This window comes from Triticum urartu, chromosome 5A (genome assembly GCF_056163025.1).
Source record: "Triticum urartu cultivar PI428250 chromosome 5A, HENAU_Tu73, whole genome shotgun sequence".
In the NCBI taxonomy this organism is placed as follows: domain Eukaryota; kingdom Viridiplantae; phylum Streptophyta; class Magnoliopsida; order Poales; family Poaceae; genus Triticum; species Triticum urartu.
In genome coordinates this window covers 305,344,839-305,361,126 of record NC_141877.1, presented here as the reverse complement: position 1 = coordinate 305,361,126, position 16,288 = coordinate 305,344,839, and the positions used below count along the sequence as shown (strand labels likewise).

At 50.0% G+C, this 16,288-nt stretch overlaps 1 protein-coding gene across 1 annotated transcript; it reads left to right on the top strand.

Moving 5' to 3' along the window:
* The first annotated feature begins 635 nt into the window (after positions 1-635).
* Positions 636-1,663, top strand: LOC147971157 (putative RING-H2 finger protein ATL69). The gene has a single exon (XM_087522741.1). It carries the CDS (start codon positions 653-655, stop codon positions 1,367-1,369), a length of 717 nt encoding a protein of 238 aa, XP_087378867.1. The 5' UTR covers positions 636-652; the 3' UTR covers positions 1,370-1,663.
* Positions 1,664-16,288: the final 14,625 nt, after the last annotated feature.

Genomic DNA, 16,288 nt, shown 5'->3' with positions numbered 1-16,288 from the left:
CACCTACGCCATGCTCACTCTAGAGCAGCGGCTGCAACTGCTGGAGGAGATTCGGGCCAGGCGCGAATCTCGGATCGCAGCCGGCCTGCCTGCGGATTCACCGAAGCTGGAGGAGGAGGAGTAGTAGGAGCAGGACGTGATCATCAAGGACACAGAGCTGAAGGAGGTGGAAGAGGCAGAAGGCTAGGCTGATCCGGTTGTGGGTTTCGCCATGGCCGACGCGCTGGCAGAGTTCGAGATGGCCCAAGCAGAGGAGGCGATAGAGCAGCAGGCCATCCTCGACTCCATCCAGTCAAAGACAGAGGTGGAGGCCAACAACTGCTTGCATCCGCGGACATTTGGCAACTCATTAGTATATGTAGTTGTAAATGCTCTAAAGTCGCTTTCATACCGAACCTCGGCAACTCGCCAAATCTCATCTTGTGGCTAAATTGAGCGTCAGATGTACGTTCAACCTTCCCGATGAAGGAAACCTTCAACCCAAGCCTGGAACGGAGCAGCACGCCGCACGCTACGCGGCACCGGCCCATCGTCATGGCTTCGTGTGTGATTCGGCAAGGGCGGGAGTTCGATCGAGCAAGTTGGCAATGGCGACGTACTGTACGCATAGGGTTCTAAAACCACACCACGTGGCGCTCAAATCAAGTCTAGCATGCGTGTACACAGCGATCTACGCAAAGCCTGCCGTGTCTCCTCCTCTCGTATCTCGAACCCCGCCATGAGCGATCGGGAGCTTCTTCCCGACGCGCGCGAGCACACTCTCCTCCATTCTCTGCTATACCCACTCTCAGCTCAAATCTTGTCACGCCACTGCACCAAAATGCGCGGGCACATGCTGCGCGCATCCGTCCCCGCCGCGGCAACGCCTGCGCACGCGCCGGGGAGCGGAGCGGCGGGCAGCGTGCAGGGCCAGCTCGGCTACGGCGTCGCCATCACCGTCGGCGTCCTCGTGCTCGTCTCCACCGTCATGCTCGCCTCCTACATCTGCTTCCGCGCCAAGGCCCGCGCCGCGGGGTCGCTTCATCGACTGGTCGACGCCGACACCCACCATCACCAGTCCGCCGCCGTCGTAGTGCTGGCGGGCCTCGACGGCCCCACCATCGACGTGCTCTACCCCAAGTTCTTCCTGCGCGCTGGCTCGCGTGACGGCAAATCGGGCGCGAGCGCGACGGTGGCAGACGGGCCGTGCGCCATCTGCCTCGGGGAGTTCGATGGCGCTGCGACGCTCCGGCGCGGGTCCCGGTGCGCGCACTGCTTCCACGCGGGGTGCGCCGAACGGTGGCTGCGCGTGAGCGCCACCTGCCCCGTGTGCCGCGACTCGCCCGTGCCGTCGCCGGCCGCCACAGCCCTCGCCGCGCACGCTCGGTGACACATGCGTGGCGACGGCAGACTCCGTCGTGTGCACCAGGCAGTCCAATCAAGCCAACCCAGCCAATCCGACGGGCTGCTCATGTGTTTTGCGCCATGCGTAGTACTATCCGAGAAGGCAGAAGCATTGGAAGCAGATGATTTCCCCTGGAATTTACTCTGCTTCGTTGGAAGAGTGATCGATCTAGCAAGGACAGTCTGGGGATACATTACTGCTTTGTAGCATAGTAGTAGGGGTAAATTTCATATTGGTACATCAGCGCGTAACACAACAGCCTCGGGGCTTAAAAAAATGCTTCAGTACAGTCCTGGAATACAGCAATCCGTACTACATACGGTCCAGGCCTCTTTGCGGCTGCCACGTGTCCAGTTTTTTTTTTTTTCAAAACGGTCCCTCGAAATCTCATTAATCCCGCCGTGTGCCGGTCCTCGTCTGTATGACCATGAAAAGGCCGAAATGTTTCCCCCAAATCCCCATTGTCTTCCTCTCGAGATTGAACAAACCCCTAACCCTAGCGACGATGGATCACAACAACGTCGGCGGAGATGCTGGCGCAAGTGGCAGACGACGATACAGAGAAGCCGACCAGGCTTCGTGAGATCTGTAGCTGCTTTTTGAACTTGGAGATGCTCTACAAGGAATCAGTGGGGATTGCTATGGCGGCCTCCAAAGAGGAGACGATCTGAATGATCGGAGATGCAGCATTGCCGGTCGGGTTTATCTATTGGGCAATGTTGGAGGTATGGAGAGGGGATTCAGTTCAGAGAGCGCGTTGGCCCGCGTACAAGTCTCACGCTCTGAACCCGCCATGTCCGAAGGAGGACGCGACGACGATGGTCATGGCGATGTCGGCGCCAGACAATCAGGCGATGCCCATAGTGTTGGATGAAATGAACCGGTGCTGCCAAGGAGGAGAGTGCATGTGAGGGATGTGCAGCTGCCTTGTCACTCTCCCCGCTTCCCCGCCGCTCTCCAAGGATTGTAGCCCTCGGTCGCTTCGTTGGCGAGTAGTGGGGGTCACTCCGACGGACAACCGACACCCAGTTCAAGTTTTTTGTGCTTTCCTTCTCCGTTGGATAGTTTCAAATTCCTTGATTAAAAGTTTTGATCCAACTCCTTCTGTTTACGAACACAGAGCTTTGATGGAGGCTGTTTCTTGTTGTATTGATCAAGTAAAATATCCTAGCTTGCTCTAGATTAGTACCTTTATTTACCTACTCCATCCATCCCATAATGTAGGACGCTTTGTGTCAAAAAACATCTTACATTATGGGACGGAGGGAGTAGTATTTAGTTCGGCATAGTCTAGTTTACCCAAGTAGTCTAAAGAGAGCTTCTATATTATGGTTGATCTTGTTGGTGTGTATGACCCAAACATTTGATCTTATTCCCAAGATATGCCAGTGATCATATGATGTATTTTGTGAATATGTGTACTACAAGTTATGATCAAGTTATGTTGTTCTTGCTGACTTTTTCCAAGGATGAAATATGAGAGTGATCTAATGCATGTTGTTGTTTTATGACCAAACATGCTTGATATTGTTGTTGCATGACCAAAAGAAATTAAAAATTATGGTGCATATTATCTTTGATCTTCTTGGTGCATGACACAAGCATGTTGGAACATATTATATTTGATCTTGTTGCTGAATGACACAAGTAGTATGAACAATGTCTAGCCAAATAAAATACTCTAGGCCTGTTCAGAGCACATGTCCGCAAAAACAAAGGAACATAGAGAAAAAGAGGAATGAAACAGGAAAGTGGATGCAAAACATAGGATTGAAAAAAATAGAGGAAAGATGTATGAGGTAGTGTTGGGGACAAAGGTAGAAAGCATACATGAAAACATTCAAAGTTCTATAGGTATGGCCAAACGTAGAGTATTTTATTTGGTTGGACACTGGTGCATCCTTATGTATCCTCCCACGTAATTTTTTTATTCACCTTCACACTCAATCCATGATGATAGCTAGAGCCTTACCTCGGGGTTCCGCCAAAAAATGAGGCTACAGTAACCCTTTTGAATCGGCACATGAATTAAAGTTTTCCTCTAGAATACTATTCATGATTCCTCCATTCTGAACGCTATGCTACCTCTTAAGCTTGCGTTGGTTTTTCCCTTGAAGAGGAAAGGGTGATACAGCAAAGTAGAGTAAGTATTTTCCTCGGCTTTTGAGAACCAAGGTATCAATCCAGTAGGAGACAACGCAACAAGCCACCGAATACCTGCACAAACAAACACCAACTTGCACCCAACGCGACAAAGGGGTTGTCAATCCCTTCACGATTATTTGCAAAGTGAGATCTGATATAGATGGATAAACGGTAAAGTAATATTTTTGGTATTTTTGGTTTATAGATCGGAAAATAAAAGATTGCAAAGAAAGTAAATATGAAACTAAAATTGTAGATCGGAAACTTATATGATGGAAAATAGGCTTGGGGGCCATAGGTTTCACTAGAGGCTTCTCCCAAGATAGAAGATATTACGGTGAGTGAACAAATTACTGCCGAGCAATTGATAGAAAAGCGCAAAGTTATGACGATATCTAAGGCAATGATCATGAATATAGGCATCACATCTGTGTCAAGTAGACCGAAACGATTCTACATCTACTACTATTACTCCACACACCGACCGACTCCTGCCTACATCTAGAGTATTAAGTTCATAAGAACAGAATAGCGCATTAAGTAAGATGACATGATGTAGCGGGATTAACTCAAGCAATATGATGAAAACCCCATCTTATTATCCTCAATGGCAACAATACAATACGTGTCGGTTCCCCTTATGTCACTAGGATCGAGCACCGCAAGATTGAACCCAAAGCTAAGCACTTCTCTCACTGCAAGAAAAAACCAATCTAGTTGGACAAACCAAATCGATAGTTCGAAGAGACATGCAAAGATATTGAATCATGCATGTAAGAATTCAGAGAAGATTCAAATAATATTCATAGATAAGTTGATCATAAATCCACAATTCATCGGATCTTGGCAAACACACCGCAAAAAAGTATTACATCGAATAGATCACCAAGAACATCAAGGAGAACTTTGTATTGAGAATCAAAGAGAGATAAGAAGCCATCTAGCTACTAGCTATGGACCCGTAGGTCTGTGGTAAACTACTCACGCTTCATCGGAGAGGCAATGGTGTTGATGTAGAAGCCCTCCGTGATCGAATCCCCCTCCGGTAGGATGCCGGAAAAGGCCCCTAGATGGGATCTCACAGGTATAGAAGGTTGCGGCGGTGGAAAAGTGGTTTCATGGCTCCCCTGAAAGGTTTGGGGGTATTGGAGAATATATATATAGGCAGAAGAAATAGGTCGGTTGAGTTACGTGATGGGGAACACAGTATTTCAAAAGATTTACCTACGATCACGCAAGATCTATGTAGGAGATGCATAACAACGAGAGGGGAGAGTGTGTCTATGTACCCTCGTAGACCGAAAGCGGAAGCGTTTAGTAACGCGGTTGATGTAGTCGAACATCTTCGCGATCCAACCGATCCAAGCACCGAACGTATGGCACCTCCGCGTTCAGCACACGTTCAGCTCGATGACGCCCCTCAATCTCTTGATCCAGTTGAGGACGAGGGAGAGTTTCGTCAGCACGACGGCGTGGAGACGGTGATGATCAAGTTACCAGCGCAGGGCTTCGCCTAAGCACTACGACGATATGACCGAGGTGTGTAACTGTGGAGGGGGCACCGCACACGGCTAATAGAAGACTTGGTGTGCCTTTGGGGTGCCCCCTTCCCACGTATATAAAGGAGGGGAGGATAGGTGGCCGACGCAAGGGGGGCTCCATTGGGGGTCCTACTTGGACTCCCGGTCCAAGTAGGATTTGCCCCTCCCCCCATTTCCTATTCCCACTAGGAGAAGGTGGGAAGGAGGACGAGAAGAGAAGGAAAGGGGCCCCCCAACCCTAGTCCAATTAGGATTGGGCTTGGGGGCGCTGCCGCCTCCTCTCTCCACTAGGGCCCATGAAGGCCCATTAACTCCCGGGGGGTTCCAGTAACCCCCGGTACTCCGGAAAATGACTGAACCTTTCCGGCGTCCAAACATAACCTTCCAATATATCAATATTTACGTCTCGACCATTTCGAGACTCCTCGTCATGTCCATGATCACATCCGGGACTCCGGACAAACTTCGGTTCATCAAAACACATAACTCATAATACAAATCGTCGCCGAATGTTAAGCGTGCGGACCCTACGGGTTCGAGAACTATGTAGACATGACCGAGACACCTCTCCGGTCAATAACCAATAGCGGAACCTGGATGCTCATATTGTCTCCTACATATTCTACGAATATCATTATCGGTCAAACCGCATAACAACATATGTTGTTCCCTTTGTCATCGGTATGTTACTTGCCCGAGATTCGATCGTCGGTATCACCATACCTAGTTCAATCTCGTCCCCGACAAGTCTGCTTACTCGTTCCGTAATGCATCATCCCGTAACTAACTGATTAATCACATTGCTTGCAAGGATCATAGTGATGTGCATTACCGAAAGGGCCCAGAGATACCTCGATCTATGCCAACTCAACAAACACCATCGGAGACACCTGTAGAGCATCTGTATAATCACCCAGTTATGTTGTGACGTTTGATAGCACACAAGGTGTTCCTCTGGTATTCGGGATTTGCTTAATCTCATAGTCAGAGGAACATGTATAAGTCATGAAGAAAGCAATAGCAATAAAACTAAATGATCATTATGCTAAGCTAACGGATGGGTCTTGTCGGTGTCAAAACCGGCGGATCTCGGGTAGGGGGTCCCGAACTGTGCGTCTAGGCCAGATGGTAACAGGAGGCAAGGGACACGAAGTTTTACCCAGGTTCGGGCCCTCTTGATGGAGGTAAAACCCTACGTCCTGCTTGATTGATATTGATGATATGGGTGTTACAAGAGTGGATCTACCACGAGATGAGAGAGGCCAAACCCTAGAAGCTAGCCTACGGTATGATTGTATGTTGTGATTGTTGTCCTACGGACTAAAACCCTCTGGTTTATATAGACACCGGAGAGGGTTAGGGTTACACAAGGTCGGTTACAAAGGAGGAGATATCCATATACGTATTTCCTAGCTTGCCTTCCACGCCAAGTAGAGTCCCATCCGGACACGAGACGAAATCTTCAATCTTGTATCTTCATAGTCTAACAGTCTAGCCAATGGAGATAGTCCGGCTGTCCGGAGACCCCCTAATCCAGGACTCCCACAGTAGCCCCTGAACCAGGCTTCAATGACGATGAGTCCGGCGCGCAGTTGTCTTCGGCATTGCAAGGCGGGTTCCTTCTCCGAATACATTACAGAAGAAGTTGAATACGGGGATAGTGTCCGACCCTGCAAAATAAGTCCCACATTTCACCGTAGAGAGAATAATGTTTTCTCGCAGATCCAATTTGCTGGCTTGTTTTGACAGCATGACGTTATGTCCGGATCCAGCCTTCAAGGCCGATGGATGCCCTCCTCCATGACGGAAGAGGACATTAAGAAGTTGAGGGAGGCCAGATACCTGACCGCCGAGGTTTCGCATCGGCTGCCTGCCCGAGGGCAGGTCGCCCCTACTCCCGAACCCAACGAGAACGTTGTGTTCGTCTCCCACTTCCTCCGAGGTCTAAGCCTCACTCTGGATCCTTTCGTCAGGGGCTTGATGTTCTGTTACGGGCTAGATTTCCACGACCTAGCTCCGGACTCCTTTCTCCACATCATGACATTTATTGTCGTGTGTGAGGCCTTCCTCCGTGTGACCCCTCACTTTGGCCTGTGGCTCAAGACCTTTGAAGTACAACCGAAGGTGATCGAGGGGCAGCATGCAGCGTGCGGAGGTGCATCAATAGGCAAGATGGCAGGAGCTCCATGGCCGAAAGGTTCCTTTCTAGAGGTATCCGAATTATGGCAATGAGAGTGGTTCTACGTCACGGCTCCCAGAAGTGCCAAGTGGGCGGCGGCCCCCGCTTTCCGCCCGGGCCCCCCACCACAACTGATGTCATGGATTAGCAGGGGCCTGAACTGGGGTCCAGCCAAGGACGTGCCTATACTGCAAAGCTGCATCAGTGATCTCTTCGAGCGAGATTTTAATTTGGTTGCGGTAATACAAGTTATGTTGGTTCGTCAAGTCCAGCCATGCAAGCGCCGGCCCCTGTGCTTGTGGGAGTTCAACCCAGAGGGACCACGTGCCATTCAAAGTTTCCTCGGCCTGACGCACGAGGAGATGTACAAGTCATTCTTCGGACCTCAAGTGGAGTGTCCGGATATCACCGATGACGTGGGCCTAAGCAGTAATCACGTCACCGAACAGGTAAGAAATCCTCTAGCCGAACACACTGTCTTTTATTCGAGGTTATTTTTGAGAGTTTGCTTTTTGACCAGGACTGGATAACGAAGGCGAAGATGATTCGGTGTTTGGCCCCCCCTCCCTGAGGGTTTGGAAAATCCGGTATCGGAGAAGATGCTCGAGGTCGCACCTTGCCCGGAACCCTTGAAGGAAGATACCGAGGGGGATAATACGGGTGAACGCGGGCCCCCATCGCTACCCGCTCCGATCGAGGGAACGAGCGTTTCCACAAAGGAGGACGATCGGGGGAGGAAAAGGACTGCTTCCGAGGGTCCGGAAGCCGAAGCCTCCAAACGGGAGAAGAAGTCTCCCACAGAGGGTCCTGCCTCGGGGGGTGCTTTTGCCGCACAAAGTCCGCGAGGGGATCTGCCCTCCAACGAGTCATAAGTTATCCAAAATATTTTAATAGTAAGAGTATGCTATCTTTTTTCTCTGAGAAAACAACCACCGTATATATCTTGCAGTTCGGGCCTCAGCCCCTCTCAAATGAGTTCGTCTTCGGGGGATCTTCTTCCGGAGATGATGGAGAGCGAAACGCCTCCCCTGGACTCCTCCGCTCCAGAAGCGGGCGACCCCGAAGTGTCGTCGCGGAGGGCCTCTCCGGATCCGGTGAGGCCAGAAGATAGTCCCGTAGACCCCAGAAGTCCCCAGTGTCCGGCTCCCGAAGAGAGCATATGAAAGAGTCCGGCACTGTCTAGTGTGCGGTCGGACGTTCTGAAGGAGTTGGTGGGGCGAGCGGCCATCTCAGAAGAGCACCGTACGCTGATGGGTACGGTGATGGAGAGAATCTCGTCCACTGAAAGCGGGTTACATGAAGCCTTTATGAGTCTATTGACAGGCTTTGAGGTATGTGAGATAATATGTGATAGTACTGCACATGTTATAGTAGCCCCTGAGACTCTGGTTGTCATCGAGAACGGCGGCGAACAGAGGATCAAATTCCCAGGTAATAACCAATCTGCTTTTATGGGCAGGTGGTGGGAGCTCCGGTGGCTAGCCGAACTAGGGAGTTTGCCCAATTAAAACGACAACTGGATGCGGCACACGCCGACATCGAGCTTGTTAACAAGAGGCTTGACGAAGCACAGGGTAAGTGTTATTATCCGGTGAATGCCACATAGTAAGAGCAGCATAATGCTAGTATCTTTAATATGTTGTGACTGTAGATGGGGCTGCCACCGTGGAAGCCTTGCGGGCGGAACTTACCCGAGCCAAGGAACAAGCGAGGAGTAGTAATGCGGTTGCTTTGAAGGCGGCCGAAGAGTTGAAAGCCGAGAAGGCCGCACATTGCGAGAGCCAAGAGAAGATGGCCAAGATGGCCGTAGAATTGAAAGACACTGTCGACCGTTGCGGGGTCCTTGAGAAAGAGAACCAAGCGAAGGCAACGGACCTTGAGAAGGCCACGGCGGCAGACAAAGACACCCGTTCTGCTATGAGAGCGAAGAAGAAGGAGCTGCGGGAAGCCGAGGATATTGCGGCTGGAAATCCCTTCATGTTACGGAGGAAGTTCGGAGATCCACGGTATGCCCCTCTGGATCGGCTGTGGAGCTCGGCAGATGCGTATATGGATTTGGCGGCGAGCGCTGCCGATGCGGCCAACTACTTCCAAGGTCAGACAGATCGTGAAGTGGACAAGCTGTTCTGGACGCAATTCCATGTTCCAGAGCGTCCGCTTTCATTGACTGACCAGCTAGCCGAATGGGCCGAAGTGAATAGGTTGTCCAGACTCGCCATGAGGTCTGTTGTGGATCAATTATGGCCGGAAGGGCCTAAGCCGAACAACTATTTCAGCTTAGTGCAGCAGCTCCTTGATGCGGTGCCGCGCATTAATGCGATGAAGAGGTCGGCGTGCATAGAAGGCTCGCGGATGGCCCTTGCCCGTGTTAAAGCATACTGGGCGGAGATGGACGCTACCACTGTTGCGGCGCAGGGTTCGGCCATAGGCCGTGTGGCTGTCGAACACTATTTCGAGGAAGTTCTCGAGGGTGCTCGTTTGATAGAGGCCCAGTGCTCGAAAAATATTATGTTTGAGTGATATGTATTCTCATTGTAAACATAATGCTTTTATGAAGTTTTTATAAGGCTGTGTTTATACTTTTGCCTGAAAGTAGTATGATGCCTCCTGTGCGGCCGTTTATGTATACATGTGTATAACCTGAAAGATTGCACCCGTCGGCTTCAACCCCCACGCATATAATGCGGAGGTGCTCGCAAAAAACACGTGTTCTCACTTAACCCAACGTCTTGGTCCTGATAAGGAGGTGATAGCACAGCGAGCGAGGCAACCGGACTATAATGCTTGAACACTTACACTTAGCCATAGGAGTTTGACAGTGGGGCTACTAGATAGCCCCTAATGGCTCCGCACTCTCCCGATCGTGGTGTGCGCATATGCCTGGCCGGAAAACGGCCCTTCGTTAAGGCGGAGGAATTCTAACATTCCGATAGGTCATTGAGTGGTTGACCAGTCTTACGCTATATCATGACAATCAGTTTTCGGCTTTCTCTACTGAGGCGCTCGTCCGGATGAACCAGGACACGATCGCAGTAGTTCTCCTGGTATTACCTTAGCTGGCAAAGCGGAACGTAAGGCACCAAAACACAGGAGCCGGGCAAACCCAACATTTGACCAAAGACAATGATTCGGAGCTGATGCATATAAGGCCGAACTCGCGACGCCGAACACTCCCTAAGGTATTCAGTCTTTATGGTATAAACCGGGCCAAAATAGTGCCGCTTGTAAGAAGCCCCTTGTGTCCAGGTACGTGTGTTATTCTGACGTGGCCACATGCCAAGATGTCAGTATCCTTCTCAATTATGCTGAGAATTCGGTGGATATGTATCAACAAGAGACAGTAAAAAAGGTTTACGCACGGTCTTAATCTAAAAAGAATCCTTGGAGCGGGTCCCTGCTGCACGTCTGCGCCTGTGTCTCCGTTGTGCCGTATCCTGGACGGGTGTAGCACGATGATTATCTGTAAAAGAGAGGAGCTTAGTAAAAAAGTTGTCGCGCAAAAAGATAGTTTTTTAAATGAACCATGTATAATTCAAGGTGAGTAAGAATTGCCACTTGTCTGCGCCCGTTGAGCCCCTTGTATTGTAATAGGGGACCTGCTAATTAGTTGGTGAGGCCGTTTTTAGTGTGCGGCTGTTAAGGCAGCCGCACGCTCTTCGGCGCGCAGAAATCGCTTAATATTTCCGTTTACTGTAATGATGCCCCGTGGACCGGGCATCTTGAGTGTGAGGGAGGCGTAGTGTGGTATTGCATTAAAGCGAGCGAAAGCTTTGCGTCCGAGTAGTGCTTGATAGCCACTTTGGAACGGAGCGATGTGGAAGGTTAGATGTTCGCTACGGAAGTTATCGGGGGAGCCGAATATAACGTTTAGTAGCAGGGAGCCCATGCAACGAGCCCCTGGGCCTGGCGTTACTCCTTTAAAGGTAATATTTCTATGGCGAATTTTTGTTGGGTCTATCCCCATTTCGCGGATTGTATCCTGGTATATCAGGTTTAGACTACTGCCACCGTCCATCAGGACTCGTGCGAGGCAGTATCCGTCAATTATTGGGTCTAATACCAGGGCAACCCATCCTGCACGCCGGATACTTGCTGAGTAATCACGATGGTTGAAAGTGATCGGTTGAGACGACCAGTGGCAGGACTCCGCGGTGATAGGCCTTCGGGCGTATTTTTCTGGGAGTGCCGTTTCGTTTCTTCCATTGATCACGTGCAACACGTTTACTATTTTGACCTCTAGTGGAAATTTCTTTTGTTCCCCGGCGTCTCCCTTGAGAGGCTCATCCTCATCTTCGCTTGGTGTATCCTCCCCTTTGTGTACGGCATTGAGCTTGCCGGACTGCTTGAAGACCCAACATTCTCTGTGGGTATGATTGGCTGGTTTGCCAGGGGTGCTATGGACCTGACATATTTGGTCCAGAATTTTATTCGGACTGGACAGTTCATGTCGGTGTCAAAACCGGCGGATCTCGGGTAGGGGGTCCCAAACTGTGCGTCTAGGCGGATGGTAACAGGAGACAAGGGACACGATGTTTTTACCTAGGTTCGGGCCCTCTCGATGGAGGTAAACCCCTACTCCTGCTTGATTAATATTGATGATATGGGTAGTACAAGAGTAGATCTACCATGAGATCAAGGAGGCTAAGCCCTAGAAGCTAGCCCATGGTATGATTGTTGTTCGTCCTACGGACTAAAACCCTCCGGTTTATATAGACACCGGAGAGGGCTAGGGTTACACAGAGTCGGTTACAATGGTAGGAGATCTACATATCCGTATCGCCAAGCTTGCCTTCCAAGCCAAGGAAAGTCCCTTCTGGACACGGGACGAAGTCTTCAATCTTGTATCTTCATAGTCCAGGAGTCCGGCCGAAGGTATAGTCCGGCTATCCGGACACCCCCTAATCCAGGACTCCCTCAGTTCGTCTCTAGCGCCTTTAGAGGGCGGCTTCTAGCCTGGCCGAGTGCTTTTGAATCCGGCGTTTACTGCCATGCTCTTCGTGCTGTCTCCTTTGTTCCGGCGTTTGTTATTGTTGTCGCCCATGATTTCTCATTTCCATCTCTAACTTCGGATGTACTGGGGTTGCTGGTGCTGCATCTGGCTAGCCAGCTATCCTCACCCGCGCAAAAGTGGGTCATGAGGCTTGTTAATGCTGCCATCGTTCTCGGCTTTTCTTGGCCGAGGTGTCTGGCGAGCCATTCGTCACGGACGCTATGTTTAAAAGCTGCCAATGCTTCGGCATCCGGACAGTCGACAATTTGGTTCTTTTTAGTAAGAAACCTGTTCCAAAGTTTTCGGGCTGACTCTCCGGGCTGTTGAGTTATATGGCTCAAATCATCCGCGTCCGGAGGCCGGACATAAGTTCCTTGGAAATTTGCCCGAAAAGCGTCTTCAAGCTCTTCCCAACTTCCAATGGAGTTTTTGGGGAGGCCTTTAAGCCAGTGGCGGGCTGGCCCTTTGAGCTTGAGGGGTAAGTACTTGATGGCGTGGAGATCATCTCCTCGAGCCATATGGATATGGAGGATATAGTCCTTAATCCAGACCCTAGGGTCTGTTGTTCCGTCGTATGCATCTATGTTCACGGGTTTGAATCCCTCTGGAAATTCATGGTCAATCACCTCATTGGTGAAACATAGGGGGTGTGCTGCACCCCTGTATCTGGGTGTACCGCGTTGTTCGGATGTTTGTTGTGTTACATTGTAAGCTGGGGCACGCTTGCATGGTCCATAGATGGATCTGGTTGCGCCGTCCTTTTGGTGCGAGCCCTCGCGTGGGTCGTGTATTGACTTATGAGTGGCGTTGTTTGCCGCTTGATGTTGGCCGTGAGGTCGTCTATCCGGCCAGGTGGCCATTTTGATATTTGGTTGTGAGGGGTCTGAGGCCTCCTCATCGAATTCAGGTAGCAATTTCCACTTTGGGTAGCTCTTTGTGGGGCGATTATCGCCGTACTTCGTTGCTGTGTTGGGTACTTTACTCCATCTGATTTGGAGTGTGTCCTGCGCAGCCTTGAGCCGTTGCTTCTAATTTTTTAGACTCCTCGCGATGGCAACAAGCCTTTGACGGGCATTCTGCTGCTCCGGGTGCCTGTCCGGAGTTGTGTCGTCCGGACTATTATCTTTGACAGAATTGGTTTGTTCGGTTTGATTTTCCGTATTGCCATGGTCCAGCAGTGATTCACCCTTCTCTAACGTTGGGTCTGTGTGGTCGTTATTTCTGGTGAGGCAGGATTTGGGGCGGCGCTTGCGCCGCCGCTTTGGCTGCTTCTCGAGGAAACAAGCCTTCGGTGTGTCCTTCCATTCCTCGTCGTCGTTTTCTTTTGGTGTGTCCACCACGTATACGTCATATGATGAAGTGGACGTCTGGCGCCCTGTGGGCGGTGGTTCATCTTTGCCTCCCGCATCGTTGTCCATACAGTCGATGTCTGCGGAGTCGAAGTCGAGCATGTCGGTTAAATCTTCGACAGTGGCTACAAAGTGGGTGGTGGGTGCGTCGAATTTCTTCGTCGTCCGCATCCCAATCCTGTTGGCCATAATCCGGCTAGGGCTCTCCTGACAAAGAGAGAGACCTTAGTGAATTCAGGATGTCGCCGAAGGGCGAGTGCTGAAAGATATCCGCGGTGGTGAATTCCATGATCGGCGCCCAATCGGATTCGATTGGCGGGGGCGCGGATGATTCTGGGTCCGGAAGAGAGTCCGGCACCTTGGAGTCACGGGCCGTGCGGAGGACTATGCTGATGTTTGGCTCAATCGCCGTCGAGACTGCAGCCCCTGAGGCGGTGTCTAGCCACCCGTTCTCGATTGGCGCAGTTGGCTCCGAGGTGAGGGTCGGCGCTGATGTGGGCGCGGCCTCTGGGGTACCGTCTGGTGGCAGAGCTAGGTCATACCCATCGCGACAGTGCGGCGCGCCCGACTGTGGCTCGAATCCGTCGAAGATCAAGTCCCCACGGATGTTGGCCGTGTAATTCAAACTTCCAAATCTGACCTGATGGCCAGGGGCCTAGCTTTCAATCTGCTCCAGATGGCCAAGCGAATTAGCCCGTAGTGCAAAGCCGCCGAATATGAAGATATGTCCGGGGAGAAAAGCCTCACCCTGGACCGCATCGCTACTGATGATAGTGGGAGCCATCAAGCCTAACGGCAATGACACAGAGGAACTCTCAATGAAAGCACCAATGTCGGTGTCAAAACCGGCGGATCTCGGGTAGGGGGTCCCGAACTATGCGTCTAGGCCAGATGGTAATAGGAGGCAAGGGACACGAAGTTTTACCCAGGTTCGGGCCCTCTTGATGGAGGTAAAACCCTACGTCCTGCTTGATTGATATTGATGATATGGGTGTTACAAGAGTGGATCTACCACGAGATCAGAGAGGCTAAACCCTAGAAGCTAGCCTACGGTATGATTGTATGTTGTGATTGTTGTCCTACGGACTAAAACCCTCTGGTTTATATAGACACCGAAGAGGGTTAGGGTTACACAAGGTCGGTTACAAAGGAGGAGATATCCATATACGTAATATCTAGCTTGCCTTCCACGCCAAGTAGAGTCCCATCCGGACACGAGACGAAGTCTTCAATCTTGTATCTTCATAGTCTAACAGTCCGGCCAATGGAGATAGTCCAGCTGTCCGGAGACCCCCTAATCCAGGACTCCCACAGGTCTTGTCCATCACATCATTCTCTAATGATGTGATCCCGTTCATCAAATGACAACACATGTCTATGGTCAGGAAACTTAACCATCTTTGATTAACGAGCTAGTCTAGTAGAGGCATACTAGGGACACTCTGTTTGTCTAAGTATTCACACATGTACTAAGTTTCCGGTTAATACAATTTTAGCATGAATAATAAACATTTATCATGATATAAGGAAATATAAATAACAACTTTATTATTGCCTTTCGGGCATATTTCCTTCATCACGAGGGGCCCACAAGGGTGGGGGCGTGCCCTCCAACCTTGTGGCCGCCTCGTGGCTTCTCTTACTTGCACTCCAAGTCCTCTGGATGTCTTCTGGTCCAAGAAAAATCATCGCGAAAGTTTCATTCCGTTTGGACTCTATTTGGTATTCCTTTTCTGCGAAACTCTAAAACAAGGAAAAAATAGAAACTGCCACTGGGCTCTAGGTTAATAGGTTAGTCCCAAAAATCATATAAAATAGCATATAAATGCATATAAAACTTCCAAAACAGATAATATAATAGCATGGAACAATAAAAAATTATAGATACGTTGGAGACGTATTAGCTAGCAAAGGAAAACTTTCTTGTGAAATTCATACAGAAATCCCACATACCGAACGGCCCTCTACGTTTGTCCATACCCATAGAACTCTGGATGTTTCCATGTATGCTTTCTACCCTTGTCCTGAACACTACCTCATACATCTTTCCTCTGTTTTTTCAAGGAAAATGGCTCCAGCCCCGACCCCATTGCATAACAACGAAACCACGTAGTATGATACAAGTGAGAAACTAAAAAGAACAGTGCAAGGCCTCAGAGGCAGCAAACATATTGCCTCAGCAGAAGAAAAATTAAAAACTTTAAGAAGAACTAAGGTTTACACCAAAGATAAAGACAACATAACACACCCTAGCCTCTCAACATCAAAGTAGAGCACATGTAGGCATCTACTGACAAAATAAGGTGGAAGATGAAGGCCCATCCATGACAACATACATGCATCATTCTACCTCCTAGGGAGAGGGAGCAACACACTAGCTCTAGCCTAGATCCAGCCATAGTAAAATAGGGGGTCTCACACAATTTTCTCCAGTCTTGTAAGCATTAACCTCAGTTTTTCCTTGACGGGGTCTGAGCATAGCACCTCCCATAAGGAAAGCATGCCGACGGTTTTCCTCAAAATCACCTGCACATCGGACCAGAGCACACGGTTGAAATACATGTCATTTCTAACTTTCCACAGCCGAAAGGATTGTTGTCTGAACTATTTTTGCAGCAGTATTAGAGCTATTGTTCTGAAATTCAATTAAATACATTATATTAGTAATGCCAATAGCAGTAGCTAGCTCAACAACAACTC

Excerpts from the sequence above, each read along its gene's own strand:
- LOC147971157 (XM_087522741.1), top strand. The coding sequence starts at position 653 with ATGCGTGTACACAGCGATCTACGCAAAGCCTGCCGTGTCTCCTCCTCT.